This window comes from Typopeltis vanoorti, chromosome 6 (assembly GCF_054136105.1).
Source record: "Typopeltis vanoorti isolate ZY-2024b chromosome 6, IOZ_Tvanoo_1.0, whole genome shotgun sequence".
NCBI lineage: Eukaryota > Metazoa > Arthropoda > Arachnida > Uropygi > Thelyphonidae > Typopeltis > Typopeltis vanoorti.
In genome coordinates, this window is record NC_143554.1 from 69,507,263 (window position 1) to 69,528,379 (window position 21,117).

The 21,117-nt window shown below is 35.9% G+C and overlaps 1 protein-coding gene across 7 annotated transcripts in view; it reads right to left on the reverse strand.

Annotated features, from left to right (window-relative positions):
• Positions 1 to 21,117, reverse strand: part of Tlk (Tousled-like kinase) — a 641,803-nt gene that overhangs the window by 110,153 nt on the left and 510,533 nt on the right. For all 7 annotated transcript variants that reach the window (XM_090394231.1, XM_090394230.1, XM_090394235.1 and 4 more), the window contains one exon: positions 6,915 to 7,006. In XM_090394231.1, coding sequence (XP_090250357.1) covers positions 6,915 to 7,006 — 92 coding nt within the window. The remainder of the gene's footprint in view (positions 1 to 6,914; positions 7,007 to 21,117) is intronic.

Consider the following 21,117-nt stretch of genomic DNA (forward strand, 5'->3'; position numbering starts at 1 on the left):
TTGTGCGTATGGTAGAGTTTAGCTGGGTATCTATGATGTTAGTGTGTACACTTCTTTCTCAGAAGGGGGCACAGTGCTCTGCTGCAGAGAATGTGAGGGCTAGTGCAGATGACCTTAGGACTTCTGCCCCACAACCCCAAATTGTTTCAGCAAGCCTTGGAATGATATTATTTCTTGTTTTAATTTTGTTAGACAGGTTGGTGATGTGCCTTTTATAGGTTAGACTTCTGTCCAAGCTCAGTCCAAGGTATTTCCGATGAGGCTCATGTTTTACCATCTTGCTGCAGAAAGAGAGGTTGAAGTGTCGATTTGCTCTGCATTGTTTAATGTGCTCCATGAGCATGATCGTCTTTTGGACAGTGATTTCAAGGATTCGACTGCATTTCAAGGAACTTCTTCCACAGTACAAAATGATATCATTAGTGCTAAATCTGATGTGGTTAAAGATGCTATAAAAAAAGAAATTGCTGCTGCTACATTTGTGGCCATTATTCTGGACGAAACTTCTAATGTTCTAATGTCAAAATCACAGCTATCAACTGTTTTCTGTTTCGTCCGTAATGAGCAGATACACAAAAGGTTCATCAGATTTACAGACATCAACAATGATAGAATATATAGTGGTCTTTAAAGATGCTGTAAACAGAGTTGAATAATTTAATATTTAGGATAAGTTAGTCAGCCAAACTTATGATGTATAATGAGTAGGCATATTAATGGTTTACAGAGGAATTATTGAGACATATCCTTTAGCAATCTTTACACATCGTTATGCCCACAATTTGAATTTAGTTCTCAAGTAAATCTCTCGAACATCAAGAAATGTAGATTGTTTTCCCCAAACTATAAGTGCATTGGCAGCATAATTTTCTAAATCATCAAAAAGAATAAATGCTTTGCAAGATTTTGTTGCTAATAATTACCCTCTGCCTCACCAACCAGATGAAACTTACTTCTCGTTTAACAAGTGCAGTATAGTGGAGAATTCTGGGGAATGGGATGTGGATGCGGATGCAGTAATCAAAGCTCCTTTTTTTTTTTTGCATTTCTTGCAATATTTTCAAACAATTTTGTTTCTAGAAATTTTTTATGTTCTGTTTGGCTATACTGATGTCATGAATAATATACTACAAATATATCATCATCCTATGATATACTGTAGTGTTGTAAAACAGTGCATGACACTATGAAGCAGATTAGAAATGACAAGGAACATGAATTTGATGATATTTGGGTTTCTGCATCAAAGGAGAAGCATACAGTTGATGAGTCAAGACCTAAAGAAACGAAAAGGGTCTAAAGAGACAGAGAAGAGCATGTACCCCTGGAGATCGAAGAAAGATACGCTTCACTTTTGAAACTTGAATTTTTTCAACTCCTTTGTAGTGAAAGATACGGTCAGTATGCGAAGATGTTTCCTGATGGTATTTTAGAAAACTTAGAAGAATTTCTTGGCCCAGTTTTTGACTACATTTGCTTTAAAAATGAAGTCAAAACTCTCTTTTCTGATGAACTACCACGAAACTAGTGCACCCCTATAAAATTCATGCAAGAAAATTAACTTCAGGTTGCATTCAAGGAAATGTATAAGTCAGCAGAACTTGTAATGCCGATTCTGTGATCTACTGCTACAGTCGAGTGTTCTTTTTTAGCTATAAAGAGAATATTATAGAGGAACACAAACACAGGAAAGGCTGTGTGGCCTAAGCTTAATCACTAATGAAAATATATTAATGAACTGAAGGAAACACAGGAGATTAGAACTTGTGTATAAATAAGTAAAATGAGCTATATCAGCCTTTCTTTGATTCAATCTAGCAAAATAATAATTTCCCAAGTGATTACTTTTTCTGATTTCTGTGTGTATTCATCATCATTTCAGCCATTGTCGATCCACTGCTAGATGAAGGCCTTTCCAAGATTACTCCAAAACTGTCTGTCCACGGCTCTCTTTTTCCATGTCACTCCTGCAAATCCGATGATATCATCAATCCACAGTGATTTAGGTCGGAGTCGTAGCCGTTTTTCCTCTCGTGGAATCCAATCCAGTACATCTTTTGTCCATCGTTGATCTTGTATTCGAGCAGTATGCCCAGCCCATTGCCACTTCAGATGTTTTCACTCTTTCTATGATGTCAGAGACTTGGGTTTGGTTTCTTATCTACGTATTCCTTTTGTGATCCAGTCTTGTGATACCAAGCATACTTCTATCCATACTAAAATGTGTTGTTCTTAATTTCTGAATTTCTTTTGCATTTAGTGTCCATGTTTCGCAGCCATATGTCAATATAGGAAGAATACACTGGTTAAAAACTTTCTCTTCAGGCATAATGGTAGTTGGCTTTTGAATATAATTTTCCGAATGCCTTCCACTAAAGCATCGTGCATCTTTTAATTCCGTCCATGATATTTTGTTCCATTGATATCTGTTGTCCAAAGTATATGTAATGGTCTACTTGTTTAATTTCCTCATTATTAATTTTTATTATTTATGGTTGGACATAGCTACTGAACATAATTTGGGTCTTCTTGAGGTTTATCTTTAGGCCAGCTGTTTTGCTAGCAATTTGGAATTCATGGATACATCTGTAATTCATGAGCAGTTGAAGTAAATATAACTATGTCATCTGCAAAGCATAAATGGCTTAAATATCTTCCATTTATTTTCGGACCTTTCCCTTCCTAATCAAGAAGTTTGAATTTGTTCTAGGCATGCAGTGAATAATTTTGCCTTATACCTCTCTGTATTTCCACAGTAGAGGTTTCCATTGAAATGAATTGCGGCTGTGGAATTGGTGGACTGAAAATTTCTAGGCCTACCAATGAAAACACAAATTTATAATTTCAAAATTATTTTTATTTTTCAACATAATCTCCCTTAAGACTAATACATTTATTCCAGCAATGCTCCAGCGCCATTATACCGTTCCTGTAGTGATTCTCAGTAAGATCTGCAACATACCCCTCTACAGCTGCAATCACCTCTTGATTTGAAGAAAAAAAACTGACCAGCGAGGAAGAGTTTTCGGAAGAGATAGAAGCCAGAGTGAGCAAAATATGGGGAATAGGGTGGATGTTCCAACAATTCATAGTGCAGATCCATTAATTTTCCCATTGCCAAAACACCTTTGTGGGCAGGTACATTGTCCTGATGAAAGATGATTTTTTCCTTCTGCAAACCGGGTCTTTTCTCACAAATTTTTTCATCTAGTCTGGTTAAAAGATCGGAATAATATTCCCAGGTTATTGTTTTACCCTTTTCAAGATAATTAATAAGCAAAATGCCTTTAGCATTCCAAAACACTGATGCCATGACCTTTCCTGCTGATGGAACTGACTTTGTCTTCTTTGGTGCTGAACAACTGGCTTCTGTCCACTGTATTGACTGTGTTTGGATCCTGGCGTGTAATGGTAAATCCAAGTCTCATACATAGTAATAATTCAACACACAAAATCAGCGTTATTCTTGTTAAAATGCTCCAAGCACTGTTCAGAGATTTTTATGCAAGTGAGTTTTTGATCTGCTGTGAGCAAGTGCAGCACCCATCTTGCACAAAGCTTTTTCATTTGCAATTCTTCATGCAAAACATATCCTACACGTTCTTTTGAAATGCCTATAGTCTCAGCAATTTCATGCACTTTGACCCACCAGTCATCCAATACCATATCGTACACTTGATCAATGATTTCTGGTTGTTACACTTTTCGGACGTCCTTCATGTAGATCATCTTCAAGGCTGGTATGGCCACGTTTAAACTCTGTAACCCATTTCTTAATTATTAAAAATGAAGAGTGCCCATAAACTTTTATGAACTTCGAATGAATTTCTTTTTTGCATTAAACCTTCCTTCACAAAGAATTTTATAACTGCACAATACTCAATTTTATCCATTTCAAGAGATACAGACAACACTATTGCTTCGGACAGCTGAATAAAACAAACTACTTGATAGAACGACTTGCAAGTTCACATGGATGCTTATGACAGATGTACCAATTTAGAAAAAAAAATCTTGCCGATAGTGTTGCCATCTATGGTCGAGGCCAAGAACTTTTCAGACCACCTTTGTATGCTGATTTGATGGTTCTGACATATGGTTCCTCCATTCTTTTGGTTTTGTAATGCTTTAAGTATTGCACAAGTTTTTAGTGAATCAAAGGCTTTCTCATAATCAATAAAACCAAGACATAATGGTAACTGATATTCATTACACCTTTGTCCGTGCAGCGAGCCTAGTGTCTGTGTGCTTCGCAACCATATGACTGGGGGAAGGAGTGTCCCAGGTTCGATTCCCGCTGAAGACGTGAGGAATTTGAGGATCTTCCTCAGTCATAGCCAAGTTAGCCGGTCTTGGGTGCGAGCAGTAGGGTTTTTTCAGCCAGTTTATCTGGCATTTTTCATCCTGCAAGCAGGCAAACTGGCCCCGTGAACACATACGGATCTACAGCCATAAATACTTAACCCCCACAAGGGGGCTCAACTCGCCCCAATAGGGAAGTATGGTCCATTGTACTAAAGCCACTTCGAGAGCCTGTTTTATTTCTTTTGGTTGTGCTAGGTCTAGAGTCATACAAAGCCTAAGAGCTAAGACTTTTGTAAACCACTGATAGATTGACAAACTACCGACCTATCAGTAGTATGATAGGTAGGTAGTTTGTCAAGTCTTCTACCTCACCTTTTTTTATTTATCAGAATTAGGATAGTCTTCTTCCATGTTCTTGGTACATCATTTTTCTTCTGGCATAAAGTAAGAGTTTGTAGATTATTTGTCCACCTGTTTTTAGAAGTTCAGCTATAACTCCATCCTCAACTGCAGCTTTCCCATTTTGCAAGCTTTGGATGCTCCACATAACTTCTGGTAGAATCTTTGGTACTTCAGCTGTTTTGTAGTTGTCTTCTACTTCATTTATCATCCTGATATAATACTGAATAAAATTGTTCAATTCTTTTTGGTATAGCATATCTATCTCGGGTTATGGTCGCATCTTGTAGTTCGACTGCAACCATCTGTTTATTGCTGTGTTGCTTTTTTGAGACTAAGACTATTTTCAATTGTTTGTTGTATAAATTTACAATTGAATTTTCTTGTTCCTTCTGTGATACATTTTTTGATCGTTTTGCACAATTTAGTGTATTCAATTTTATTCTGTAGGTTATTTGATTGTTTCTTCAGATATTTTGTCTTGTTTCTGTTCTGTGGTACCAGCTATTTTAAGTGAGCATTGTAAAAGGTTTTGGGTAATAATATCATTACTTTCTGATGGACCAGCATTGTCATATATAATATGTTTAAATCCATTGTTTAGTTCATGTTGGAATATATCTTTTTTTTTTTAATGTTGAGTTTGTGTATATCTATTATTATTATGGGCAATTCCAAGGAGTCCACAGACTCATTGAGGGAGGCCCAGAACAACTATTCGACAAGAAAAGAACAAGAAAAATGTCAAGAACAACTATTCGACATTCACACAGTATCTATCATACCCCGCCTTGTACTCATTCACAGTCATGGCACCCACAACAGACTCTGGCAGCTTATTCCACTCATTCACCACTTTCCAAGTTAAAAACCTAGCTCTAACACCCTTGCTAACCACATTCTTGCCCAGCTTCCATGTATGGCCCCTAGTCCTCCCACCACCAGTCCTATTCTCAAAAATATCTTCTGAATTAATCTTATAGAAACCCTTTAGTAATTTGAATGTCTCAATCATATCACCCCTTTTTCACCTATCAACCAATTTCTGCAACCCACAAATCTTCAATCTGTTCTCATAAACTTCATTCCATAGACCTGCTATCATCTTGGTCACTCGTCTCTGGATCCTCTCCACCTCCTCCCCATCAAGAAGAAACCCTGGCGCCCATATCTGGGCACAGTAGTCTAGATGGGGTCTTATCAAGGCTTGATACAGATGAACAATAACTTGTTTGTCTCTGCTTGTTAAAGTATTTTTCAGCAACCAAGTGACTGCCTATGTTCAGGGGCTGTATCACAGGTTCCAGCAAAGTGTCTTGATACACATTGGTGAAAAATTTGGCAGATATGTCACAGAAATGCAACTTGGATATCCCCGATATGTCATCCCGACAAAACCATTACTGATGCAGGGTGATGACCTCTCTGAATCTTGAATTTTAGGCCATATATTGTGCAACCATCTGGGGTGTATACCCGAATATTTTGTTAGATTTTCACCATTGAAGAGTCAATGGCGAAAATCTTTGAAGAGAATATTTCTGTGTCTGTTGTTCGCATACCAACGGAGAAGTGCCTTTGATTTTATCACCCTCTACCGCATAAGTTGTGGTGTTAGGTAATGTCCAGTAGAATGATGATTAGCTCTCTCCCAAGTCATCAGTTAGTACACGTGATATTGTTCTCTGCAAAATGTTCATCGCTTGCACCATCACTCTCTGCATTCTCAAAGAATTATGGTGGAGGTGTGCTTTCACAGCCCTCACAAACTGTTGTATCCCAATGCAGCATGGTCGACCTGTTCTTTTGTGGTCAGATATGTCTTTTCTGTATTGTTATAATGGTCAATAGTCCAATACACATCCAACTGATTCTGAATGTTATTATGTCGAAAATAACAGGTTGCTGCAATCCAACTCTCTCTCTCTCTCTCTACTGATAAAAATGGGAATATTCGCTGAGCACAGTGCCACTAACAGAACCGGGATTGTGGACAGCAGGAAGTGTGTGGAGGTTGTAACAGTATTTATATGTACATCCTCAATACTTGCCCATGCCAGTAACCTATTTTTGCCACAGGAACATCAAAGCATCATGTCTTATTTATCAACTAAACAAAACATTTTACACCCTTTTCAACAAATCTAATAAAAACTATTTATATGTGATACATATATCATTTTCAAACAGTTCATCTAAAGAAAACTTACTTGATATAATTAGCTTTTTTATCATCTTTCCAATCTTTATTTAACTGATGTATTTTACATGCTACATATCGCTGTTCCTTTAAATCGAATGCCTAAATATAATATATTGATAAATAACATAAATTTCCAGATACAGATAAATTTGGTCATGAAATGTTAGCAACTTACAATTACAAATGAAAAGAAATAACACAGTCTCTCTTCTGTTGCTACTGGTTTTCATAAAAGCTCCAGTAAAAGTAAATTTTGTAACTTACAAAACAGCTTGAAAAAATACTAATACCTTCTACTTGACTGATGTGCCTTGCTTTTGGTGATACATAGCCAAGTGATGTATACATCACCTTGCTGTGTATTCACTTCGCTTCAAATAATTATGAAGTGATCCCCAGAAACAAAGAAATCTTGCCTTGAAGTTCAAGAATACTTGTAATCACTTTGAAATACTTGTAATCACAGAAGAAACAAGATAACAAGAATGCTTGAACTTCAAGGCAAGATTTCTAGTTAGTTTTTACTGCCATTTTCCTGTAATGAGAACGTTCTTTGAATTTGTTGAGATTTTCTAGACATTGTGACCCCTTTTCCTTATCCAATAGTACAATGGCAAAAAAAGATCTCCAGACAGTATACAGATTAAACTTAATAGGAATATATTAGAAGACTCCTGAATATGCTGAAGAATAATTGCACTTCCATGCACTTTACCAAGTGTGTTTGAAGAAAATGTCTTTGGATGTGCTGGGAGGGAGGAGAGGAAATAATGCCAGGCCATGTTTGGAGAGAACTGGGTGCTTTCATTGTATATCAAATGTACTCAGGATATTTGAGTTCACATCTATATCATTTCCAGTCTTATTTAAACAAAACTCTTTCACTCCAAAAAGCTCTAACAATCATCCAGAATAAAACATCAAATATATTTTGATCATATACCAAAAAATTCAAACCTCATCTTTATTCCTCAAAAAACCACATCTTTTCATTGAAAGAAAATTTTAACATTGCTTGCATCCTAACCAACTTGAATCATTTTGTTCATCTTCTGCCTTTATTACTCTGTGTGTGTGTGGGGGGGGGGGGGGAAGAGAAGCTATGAACATTCTCAATTTCCTCAGATTTCAACTTTTACCGTTCATCTTCCCAAAGCTCAAAGCTATTTTTCTCAGTAATTTTATAAGACATACAAAGAAAAGTTTTTTCTTTGCTTCCAAGTCCAAAGCATTTTTATCTAATGCGATGTAACAAATCTTACTTAAATAGCCAGTTAGGTGCTAGGATTTCTGCCCCACCCCCCTCAATTTATAAATTAGCACCCTCCTACCCAGATAATATTAATGGTAAGCTATGTCATCTTTTGGGGAGAGCAGCACTGTGTACACAAACACTTAGTTCATTTACAATATGCTAATATTTTTTGTTCAAATTGAATGTATAATTATAGTGAGGGGGGACAAATTCTTATTATTGTATGAACTGTATATATATATATAACTGGCCACATACGTTGCTCTCAATAGCAATCATAGCTTCTAGTCTTTCTTGAAATATTGATCACGTGTAATATTTTATTATTTTTAACTACAAAAAAAAAAAAAAACGATCATTCTCTATTTGCCATACTGGCTGGAATTGTCAACAATATTATTAAAGTAATACTCAAAATTTCAGAATAAGTTGTTTAAACAAATTTAAGCATTCCATAAGGATTATACAATTGCATAATTCAGACTTATTTTAAAGGTAATACTTTATCATAATGCACTATGGACTGAAGTTGAATAAAACAATAATGAATGGAACCACAGATCACAATAGAAAAAATGTTCATATTAATGCTTAATGGTTTAAACAACATCAAGAGGAAAAAAACAAATTTATTAAACTCACTAATACAGTGGCATCTTGCTAATCTGAACTAATAAAAATAGTGTTCGTTTCGAGTAGCGAAAAGTTCAGATTAGCGAAATTTTCCCCAAGAGATGACAATAACTAGCATTTAAGACAAAAATAATCAGATTGTAATGGTACATCAATTTAATTCTGTAAATAAATGAAGTAATTGACAGAAAAAAAAGCTGCTGTACTGTAATGTAAAACTTAAAAAATAATACAGTACACAAGTTTATTTTAGTAAAAAATTTAGTTTGTATGTACCTGTATTGTTGAGGATTCTGATTTAATACAATTGCATAGTTCATTACATAACTTAATTTGCCTAAAAATTATCACTTTCTTGTACACAACACACAAAAAAAGTTTTTTTATTTCTTTGTAAAAAAAAAGTCACTGATTTTCTTTTGCTTCTTGGACGCTAAACTTTTTTCGAATACTTCTTCTCGGAGCTGCATTAGTAATAAAATTTTGTCGAATGGCTTATCATTCTGCTTAGCCCATTCATACACATTAAAACTGTCAACTGCCTCTTCACGTTTCACTTTTTTTTCCCTTCTAGTTCTTTATCGTCATCTAATTCATTCTGTAGCGTCATATTTATAATTCACTCTCGCTTTTACCTGTAATCCATTCTTTAACATTTGTTTGTGAAATTTCAACATCTGGATTTATACTTTAAACCAAATTATGCATGTTTTGAATTTCCTCTTTTTTGTGTATCACCGTAGTTATCTTGGTAAATTATAGAAGGCCACAGTTTTTTTTTTTTTCCATGATGCTCGAATTGCTTCAGGTTCGACTTCCCAAGCAGCAGCAACTGAGAATGCTACATCCTTCAAATTTATATTTTTTATTGATGTGGTAATTTCATAATTTTGGGAAATTACATTTAAAAACGGGTCTTTACGATATTTTAATTTAATGGATTGTATTATGTTCCGATCCATTGATTGTAACAATGGAGTACAGTTTGGGGGCAAAAACATAACATAAAATTTCCTCTGTTCTAAATTCTTGGATTTCAAATTGGTTTTAACAGATGGTACGAAATCGTTGTGAAACCAGTTTGAAAAAAAAGTTTGACATTCATCCATCCTTTTCATTGACTTCGGTACAAAACTGAAATTCAGAAGTTCTTCAATGGCCTTGGGTTTTTGATTTTCCAGTCATAAGTAACTTTAATTTATGTTTTCCTAAGGCATTTGCACATATCATTATCGTGACACGCTCTTTGGACATTTTTCGACCGGGCGCTGAAGCTACATTTCTGTGAACTAGAGTTTTTCTCTAGTCACCACCTCGAACAAAGACCACTTTCGTCCGCATTATAAATTTGATCATCAGTTAAATTTAATTCAAGATTTTTTTTTTTCTAAAGAACTTTTTGGAATGGTTCTATTGCCGAAACTTCACTAGACAGAGTTTTCCCTGATATTGATAGACACCGAATACCGTCGCATTTCTTAAATTTTTCTAGCCAACAATCATCCGGGTAAATTTGTAAATGGAAATGCTTAGCTTTCTGCTTTAAAATGTCTCTGGAGATGGGAGTATGATGACTTCTTTCTTGAAGAAACAATAAACGACAACTCAGACAATGTTTCATTTCCATAACCAAAGAAAAATTGATCATTATATACAACCAGGCTTTAGGCTAAGTTGTTGTTGTTGAAGGGACGTAAAGATACACAAACATTGTGCAATAGTGTTGACTAATCAGTTCATTAACAATGTGATTCATGCTGTCAATATAGTACATACTGTACAGCAGTGCTTTCCAAACTTATGGATGCCAAGGCCCCCTTTGGAAAAATTAAAATATTTCACGGCTCCCATAGAAAAAAAATCGTAATATAGACATATATTATTATAATATTTATTGTATTTATATTCAATACAATTTATATTCAATATTTTGCACTTATAATCTTTTTTGTGTTTCTTATCAATACCTTTGAAATGAAACTTATATGAATAAGCATATATTTACTAATATTCATTAATCGCCAAAATACGCAAGAAGCAAAATTTGTGAACCAACGCCAATGTGTGATTTTTTCCATTAAAACATAAAGAACAAAAAAGAAATAATAAATAATAAAAATTAAATACGTTTCTTTTAAGATTAAAAAAAATCTACTTAGTCTTAAAACATTTTAAATTTGTTTTTATCATTTCACAAACCCCCTCAACAAAACTTATGGCAAACCGTGGCCCACACAGTTTGGGAAGCGCTGCTGTACAGTATAAAAAAGCAAATGTGAACACACAATAAATCAAAATAGGCCTATAACACAGTATAACCGTACAATCGACAATATGAAAAAAATACTGTACTGTAATAATAATAAAATAATTAAAAATTATTAAATAAAAATAGTAGTACACAAAATAATAATAAGTAATAAAACTTTTTTTCTTTCAAACCGCAGTTCGAATTAGTGGAGGGTTCAGACTAAAGAGGTTCGGATTAGCAAAATACCACTGTATTTCACTGTTTTTCTAGCCAGCATAATCAGAGCACAATGATAACTCTGACAAGCATACAGCACTTAACTAAATAATTACAGAAACAATTTAAATTGTAAATGACACCTAATGCCCTCTATGGATTGGACAGCTACAAAGTTAATTCAGAGAAGTCCGACTATTAGATCTTAAAATGATGATCTCCCCAGATCTTGGGTAAGTTAATGCAACCATACTTGCCAAGGTTGGGAAAGTGCTTCATAGCTGATGCCGATTCTAAAAATAGCTTCTCATACCTGTAACAACTTCTATGCAATATGGATGTTTTTCTCCATCTGATCCTATGAAAGAGTACTCAGGGCATGATCTGTCAATTCCAATTTGCCATACAAATGATTTTAGATGTAATTTTCGTCTTCTTTGAAGTGGATGATCTACCAGTCTGTCCAATGTAGGCTAACTGCAGGCACAAGGAACTTTATACATCCTGGGATGTTCAAGAGGAAGTAGTCGATCTTAAGGAGAACATATGAAGGTAGCTGGCTGAATGAAAGGTTTGAAAGTAGTATGGAGATCATATTTGCAGTGAACTTTGGCTACTTTTTCTGACATGCCTTTAATACATGGGATGGAATGGTTTGCTGTGATTCTGTGTGTTGGGAATAAGAGAGAGAGAGAGATTTTGTGTGTGTGTGGGGGGGGGGGGGGGTGCATGTTATATTTTATCTAATTTATATGGGCTGTAGCCATCAGCTAAAAAGTTATTGCAAAGGTCCCTGAGCTCAGTTTTAAGGGCTGTGTCATCTGAACAAATAGCCCTGGATTGGTGAATAAGCGTTTTGAGGATATCATACTGTTGGGAAGGGTGGGGATATAACTGTTAATGTAAATACCATACAGCATGAGTGGATTTTCTGTAGATGGAAAAGGATAATGAACCATTAGGAAGTTGTGTCACTAGTGTATCTAAACAGGGAGGAGGAAGATTATTATTACTTTCTTTTTCTATGGTGAAATTTATTTTAGGATGTTGCCTGTTAAGATGCCAAAATATATACCTAATGTATCTGGGCCATGAGGCCAAACAGCAAACACATCACAACATAGCGAAGCCAAAATGCTGGTTTCAGTGATGATATGTTCAGTGCTTGGTTTTTCAAAATGCTCCATGTAGAAGTTTGCTAGCGTGGAACCCATAACAATTCCATCTAGCTGTTTGTATATTTTCTTTTTCACAGGAAATAACCTGCATGTATGGTGAATCTTGAATAATTCAAGGGAGTCTCTGTCAGAGGTACATTAGTGAAAAGTGAGGTGATACAGTTGCATGATTGATAAATGATGCAGGATGCAAAATTGCTTCTGACTTTGACACCTAAATTAATGTGCTTTGGCTTGAGTACATTTATGAGCTATGAGATTTGATATGGTAGGGTATCTTCACAATATACTCGATGCTATGTTTTGATCTTTTTTTTGAATACTTGACACTTGAGGTTTCCACTGTGGGTTTTGACAGAGTACAAATAAAGATAATCGTTGTTGTATTAGACAATATGTTACATACCCCTACTGCTTCAACATTAAATTTTGCAAGATGGGAAAATGTATTCTAGTCAGCCTAGTCAATTTTCCATATGGGCAGTGATGTAATGAACAAGGTTTCTATGAGAAGGTAATGCAAAGTACAGAGAAATTATTGCTTTCATGTCCCACATGAACAGTGGAGTAGATTGTAAGATCTGCAGAATACAAGTGGATATACATAGATACATTAATATTACTAATAAATTCATATATTAATAACAAACAAATATATTAATGGGCACAATACTCTACAAAGTACTGTGTCCATTAAGAAGAATTGGCTGGCCTGGTTGGCCGAGTGGTTAGCGTATCTGCTCTCTAGCCAAAATGCTGCAGGTTCAAAACCTGCCTGTGAGCATGGATGTTTGTGATTGTCCGTGGAAATACTAGTGGTGATGGGGGTAGATGGCGCTTGGTGTAGTTGCAGTTAGAATGAGCAGCAGAGTAGACAGAGTTGTAGAGTCGGTGCCTTCCTTGAGTCCTTGGACTCCCTGGAGGTGTCATATAATAAATAATATAAGATTATCAAGTTTGATCTAACACAAGATCCCAGTCATAAATAAATGGAACACATTGTAATAAGGAAACCTGCTGATGAGCAAATGGCTACCACTTCCAGAGTATGGTTGCCCACTAGGATACTGATTCCTCCACAAGCAGGTCCATCTCTTATGAATAATTGTGAAATGCCTTAAAGAAGGCTCTCACTAGATTTTAAATATTTGTCTTGCAGAGAGAAAGACAAGTTTAATGTTTCTGAAGAGAACCTTCATATCCTCAATATTTAGGCAGAATCCAACATTTCACTGTACAGATTTTCCTAATCTTTTTACTTGGAAAACTCATCACATTTCTGAGAGGTTGAAAGTTACCTTTGCCTAGCTTCTGTTTGTCAATTGATTTTAGGAACTATGTATGATCAATGGCCATCTCTTCCTCTGGAAAAATATTTAATATATATATATATATATATATATATATATATATGTGGTGATCAGCTTTTACTCGGTTGTTATACATTTGAAAAAAATATAGATTTAATGACTACAAAACCGAGATAACATATAAAGATTTTAATGATAAATACTACTAGTTTCAGCATATAGCAGCCTTCTTCAGGTATTTATAAAGGAAAAGAATACTAATAAACATCGACTTATTTAAACAAACTGGAAATTACAAGTACAAATTGCCTCACATAATCGATACATAAAAACGTATTTTTTCAAGTTGTTCCAACTGGCGTGCCATTGTTTGTTGCAACTGTGCGTGCAGGTTCACGTGAACGCCAATACTGAATAACTGCAGCATGGCTATCTGGGATGTTATAACTTAAATTGTTGTTTAAGTGGACCGGGTTCAGTAGGATTTCCCTTGATTCTACGATTTTCCTTTCAAACTCATCATCACAGCGAAAGATATTTCTGATCTATTCCAGCAGACAGAGTGGCTTTGTTGGTCATCATTAGGATTATTTGAAAAAAGAACATGACTGGATAACGCAGTTGCATGAGATCTTTTGTAAGAGATGTCTCTCTTATGCTCTTCTATACGTTGTTCAATAGATTTGTTAGTTTGTCCAAAGTATGGGATATTGCAATCACACCACAATTTATATACTCCAGGGTACTTAAGGTTGTGATGAGTAGGTTTGGGATTAGAGAATGGATTTTAGGAAGTGTGGTGAAGAAGGTCCTGATATTATATTTTTTAAGGACTTTAGCTATTTTCTTAGAGACTGTGCTAATGTATGGAATGGAGATGCTACCTTTAAAATTAATAGTCTCTGTTGTGCACTGCCTAGGAGGATTCAGAAGAAATTTCTTAATTGTTTTTTCAGAGTATCCATTTTGTTTAAAAATAAGAGTGAGGTGATTCATTTCTTTTTGTAGTTCATCTTGTGCATTTAAGAGAGAACGTGCTCTGTGTCCTAAGGTAGATATGGTTCCAAGTTTTTGTGGTGGAAAATGATGAGAAAGATTATGCAGATATCTATTGGTATGCATAGGTTTTCTGTACATAGAGATTTTTAATCTTTCAGAGCATCGTGTAAGCATAACATCCAAGAAATGTAAGGAGTTATTATTTTCTAGATCAGCAGTAAATTTTATATTAGGATGTTGAATGTTTAGATGACGAAGAAAATCTGTGAGAGATGTGTGCCCGTGATTCCAAATAATGAATATATCATCAACATATCTTTTCCAAACTTTTGGTTCAAATGAAAAGGAAGATATGGCTTTCTTTTCAAAATCTTCAAGGAAGATGTTAGCTAGCACTGGGGACAAAGGGTTGCCCATTGCCAGGCCTTGTTTTTGTTGGTAAATGGAGTCCTGATATCTGAAGTAACCAGAATGAATGCAATGCTTTAATAAAGTGAACATTTTTTTAGATAATTTGTCCTGTAGTAATGTAAGTACCTCGTCCATAGGAACGTTAGTAAATAAAGATATAATGTCAAAACTAGCTAGAATGTCATTTTCATCGATGGGAATATCTTTAATATGAGAAACAAAATCTGTGGTGTTTTTGATGAAAGATGAAGATTTATTGGAGAAACACTTGAGGTACTTTGCTAAATATTTTGAAAGTTTATATGTAGGTGAATCAATTCCTTCCACAATTGGGCGAAGAGGGATGTTTTCTTTATGAATTTTGGAAACTCCATAGATACGAATACAAAACAAGTATAAATATACTCTTATCAAGAAATTTAATAATCTAATAAGGACACAAAACAGATCTGGTCATAGTGATGCCCGTATTAATCCTGAAAAGGTTATAGTGAACAAATCTTCTCATATGTTAACGGATGCCGAAATGGATATTCTTAGCAAAGGTCTCAATTTTATTCCCTCACCAAAATTTATCCCTAAAGAATCTCTTCTTACAAAAATAGAAAAAGCAAGTTCACTCATTCCTAATCATTTGGTGAAAATTCTTTGTATTGAATCGATTTTCATTATAAATAATGCCAAACCTCCAACAAATAATATTTCAGTGGCTGAAAGAAAAGCCCTAAAAAATCTAAAACAGAACAGTAACATTATTATTTTACCTGCAGATAAAGGCAACTCTACGGTCATCCTCAACTCTGAAGATTACCACAACAAAATGCTTCAATTACTTGAAGATAGTTCAATATATTCAATTCTTCAGGAAGATCCTACAAGAGAATTACAAAACCGTACAAACAACTTGTTGTTAAAGACTGCGAGTGAACTTCCTCATAATATTCGCCTCTCATTACGCTCTCTACATCCTCTTATCCCACGCATCTACGGAGTTCCCAAAATTCATAAAGAAAACATCCCTCTTCGCCCAATTGTGGAAGGAATTGATTCACCTACATATAAACTTTCAAAATATTTAGCAAAGTACCTCAAGTGTTTCTCCAATAAATCTTCATCTTTCATCAAAAACACCACAGATTTTGTTTCTCATATTAAAGATATTCCCATCGATGAAAATGACATTCTAGCTAGTTTTGACATTATATCTTTATTTACTAACGTTCCTATGGACGAGGTACTTACATTACTACAGGACAAATTATCTAAAAAAATGTTCACTTTATTAAAGCATTGCATTCATTCTGGTTACTTCAGATATCAGGACTCCATTTACCAACAAAAACAAGGCCTGGCAATGGGCAACCCTTTGTCCCCAGTGCTAGCTAACATCTTCCTTGAAGATTTTGAAAAGAAAGCCATATCTTCCTTCTCATTTAAACCAAAAGTTTGGAAAAGATATGTTGATGATATATTCATTATTTGGAATCACGGGCACACATCTCTCACAGATTTTCTTCGTCATCTAAACATCCAACATCCTAATATAAAATTTACTGCTGATCTAGAAAATAATAACTCCTTACATTTCTTGGATGTTATGCTTACACGATGCTCTGAAAGATTAAAAATCTCTATGTACAGAAAACCTACACATACCAATAGATATCTGCATAATCTTTCTCATCATTTTCCACCACAAAAACTTGGAACCATATCTACCTTAGGACACAGAGCACGTTCTCTCTTAAATGCACAAGATGAACTACAAAAAGAAATGAATCACCTCACTCTTATTTTTAAACAAAATGGATACTCTGAAAAAACAATTAAGAAATTTCTTCTGAATCCTCCTAGGCAGTGCACAACAGAGACTATTAATTTTAAAGGTAGCATCTTCATTCCATACATTAGCACAGTCTCTAAAAAAATAGCTAAAGTCCTTAAAAAATATAATATCAATACCTTCTTCACCACACTTCCTAAAATCCGTTCTCTAATCAGCCATCCCAAACCTACTCATCGCAACCTTAAGTACACTGGAGTATATAAATTGTGGTGCGATTGCAATATCCCATACTTTGGACAAACTAACAAATCTATTGAACAACGTATAGAAGAGCATAAGAGAGACATCTCTTACAAAAGATCTCATGCAACTGCGTTATCCAGTCATGTTCTTTTTTCAAATAATCCTAATGATGACCAACAAAGCCACTCTGTCTGCTGGAATAGATCAGAAAATATCTTTCGCTGTGATGATGAGTTTGAAAGGAAAATCGTAGAATCAAGGGAAATCCTACTGAACCCGGTCCACTTAAACAACAATTTAAGTTATAACATCCCAGATAGCCATGCTGCAGTTATTCAATATTGGCGTTCACGTGAACCTGCACGCACAATTGCAACAAACAATGGCACGCCAGTTGGAACAACTTGAAAAAATACAACGTTTTTATGTATCGATTATGTGAGGCAATTTGTACCTGTAATTTCCAGTTTGTTTAAATAATTCAATGTTTATTAGTATTCTTTTCCTTTATAAATACCTGAAGAAGGCTGCAATATGCCGAAACTAGTAGTATTTATCATTAAAATCTTTATATGTTATCTCAGTTTTGTAGTCATTAAATCTATATTTTTTTCATATATATATATATATAGAGAGAGAGAGAGAGAGAGAGAGCCTCTGTAGCTCAGTCAGTATAGACGAAGCCCTCTGGTCAGAAAGACCTGGGTTTGATTCCCGTCAGTGACGTAAGGAACCTTCACCTGGTCTCTTTCGACTAAAGGTGAGTTAACCAGTCTCATACAGAAGTAGGGCTTTTCGTCCCACAGAACAGGCAAACTGGCCCATGAACACATGCATCTACAGACATAGGACACACCGAGAGGCATAGGGCTAACCACCTACCATATCCTCGAGATATGGCAGCAGTTAAATGTAGAAAATCCTGGACACTGCAAGGTAAAAGAAGAGGGAAGGAAAATAAGAAGAATAACCCAGATTTATTTCGTGGCCTGGTTGGCCAAGTGGTTAGCGTATCTGTTCTCCAGCCAAAAGGCCATGGGTTTGAATTCCCACTGTGGGCATGTTTGCGATTACCTATGATATACTAGGGTAGTGGTGGTGGTGAGCGGTAGATAGTGTTGGTCTAGTTGCTGTTCACTGTAGTTGGTAGAGTGAGTGGTGCAGACAAAGTTGTAGAGTAGGTGCCCTCCCTCAATGAGTCTTTGGTCTGGAGGTGTCATGTAGTAATAATAATACATGATCTGATATGTCAGGGTCAGTTCATGTGTTTAATTTACATTCACTGGATACAGAAATATCTATTTTTATTTATTTCATTTTATACATTTATTTATTTATTTTTGAGGTGCCCGAATTTTCTTGACAAGTAATCTAAGACTTGCCAGATCAATGAAATTTAGACATCTAAAAAGAATGCTAAACGATTTAGTGGATATTATACCATTTTATAAAACAGTTTTAATTTTATACTTGAAATGTTGACAACAGGAGTAGCGGAGTGCAGCAAACTAGTAAATAACATCATGTTGGAGGCTTAATGGATTTTTTACAACACTCAAAAAGAATTAAAATAGAATTTAATACTTCCTATATTTCGTCCTAGTCACTAGGACATTTACGGGGATTACAAAAACAATTAATGTAACATATACACAAATAACAAACAATACTAAGCCCAACCACGTGGGTGACACTTAAGTCCAATCTAGGTAGAGCGCCCTCTAAGGGCAGTAGTAGGTGGCCTGGAATGTAAGGTGGGAACTCTGGTGATGAGTGTTTCCCAAATCTTCAGAAGCTTAATGCAACCGTATTTATTGAGATTTGGTTGGTTTTTGAGAGCTGCTGCTGCTTCTAAGAAAAGTCTCTCTTTCTTGAATTTGCTGTGGTGGAGCATGGTGGTTTTCTTCCATGATACCCTGTGGGTGGTGTCCAAAACATGGTCAGCCAAGCCTGAATGGCCATAGTTGTGTTTGAAGATGTAAGACTTGTGTTCCTCTAGACGGATGGATGCTGATCTGCCTGTCTGTCCAAAGTACGCCAGCTTACCGGAACAGGGTACTTTGTAAACTCCAGGCAGAGAGAGAGGAGGGAGCTGATCTTTCGTAGAACGGATAAGGGTAGCAAGTTTGCGGCGGGGCTTATACGCTGTGTGTAGGTTGTACTGTTTTAGTATCTTGGCTATTTTTTCGGATGTGCCACAGATGTAGGGTATGGTGATGGCATTTTTAAAATCTTGTTGACGAGAAGGACAGGGAATGGGGGAGGAGTTGATTTTTTTTTGATACTGTGATCGCTGTAGCCATTGGAGAGGAAAGTGCTGTGTATGTGGTTAAGCTCAGTAGTGAGGGTGGTTCCACTGGAACAAAGATTGTGGGCTCTCTTGGTAAGAGTTTTAATAATGCCATATTGTTGAGAGGGGTGGTGGTGGTGGGAGAGTTTGTGAATGTATCTGCCTGTGTGTGTGGGTTTTCTGTATACGGTGAAGGCAAGTGTATCATTAGGCAGGCGTGTGACTAAGGTGTCTAGGAAGGGTAAACAATTGTTCTTTTCCTTTTCCATAGTGAACTGGATTCTTGGAGATAAGGTGTCAATTAAGGGAATATTGGTAAACAAAGAGGAGATACCAAAGCTTACCAATATGTCTGTCTTATTCAAGGTTAAATTTTCTGTGAGGGCTTTAAAGTGGGTCGAGTTTTTTATATAGGAAGGGGACCTTCCGGTGAGGGGGTTCAGAGAGTTGGCCAGCTGTTTAGATAGTCTATAGCAAAGGTGCATTGGTGGCATCTACTATAGGCCTGAGTGGGGAATTGGGTTTGTGGATTTTTGGCAAACCGTATATTCGGGGGCGCGCGCGGGGGGGGGAAAGGTTTAAGTTTTTTCGTGACGTCAGGGGGCCAGGAAGATACTTTTTTTAGTTTCTTAACTTGTGTTTTTGTGGGGTCGTGTTCTAGTGGGATGTAGGTAGCACGATCGCGGAGGATAATGTTCATTTTACGATTGTATTCACTGGTATTAAGAACGACTGTGGCATTACCCTTATCCGATCTGGTGATGACGATACTTTTTTCTTTACGTAGTTTCAGGAGAGCCGTGCGTTGGGCATATGATAAATTACTTTTTGGCGGCGAAGAATGCGCGAGGATGTTGGCTACGTCAAGTCTGATGTTGTTAGCTATCTCCGACGGTAAGTGACTGATTCCCCGTTCGATGTTCACCATTACGTCAAGCACCGGCACTTCCTTCGGAGCGACAGAAAAATTACGGCCGAGGCAAAGGGTGTGGACGGCATTATTGTTGAGCCTTTTGAAAGAGAGGTTTATTACTGTCTGGAGCGGTTGAATTTGTGGTTGTGGTTTGGAAATATAGGAAGTATTAAATTCTATTTTAATTCTTTTTGAGTGTTGTAAAAAATCCATTAAGCCTCCAACATGATGTCCTCACAGCACTTAAGCCTCTACACACGTATAGTAAATAACAGGGAAGACAACACAACGACAGCTCAGCCTCATACCTAGTGATTTAAAAAAAACTGTAGTGAGCTCCAAGAAAAAGCTAAAAACAATGAGTTCATGTGAGTTCCAACATATGTTAATAAATCTTCATATGAACTAAAATGAAGGTTTATTAACATATGGTGGGTGAAGTCTCTTATCAACTATGTGGATGTTAAGAGTTCTGGTTTGCAGATTGGGCTTGACAGACTTGAAGGATCAAAGATGCTAATCATTTCAGATGGTAGGCCTAGTCACATAAATATTGTACAGTCAATTCTTACCAGAGCAAGTAGAGACCACAGGAACAGTTTCTTATAATAGATAATCTGCAAAAGCGAATTTCCTTTAGAATAGCATTAGCTGTGGGGAATTGGCATTGATTTTTTGGTAGTTTATTATTAAAACACTTAAGGAAATGAACAACGTGGTTAAGG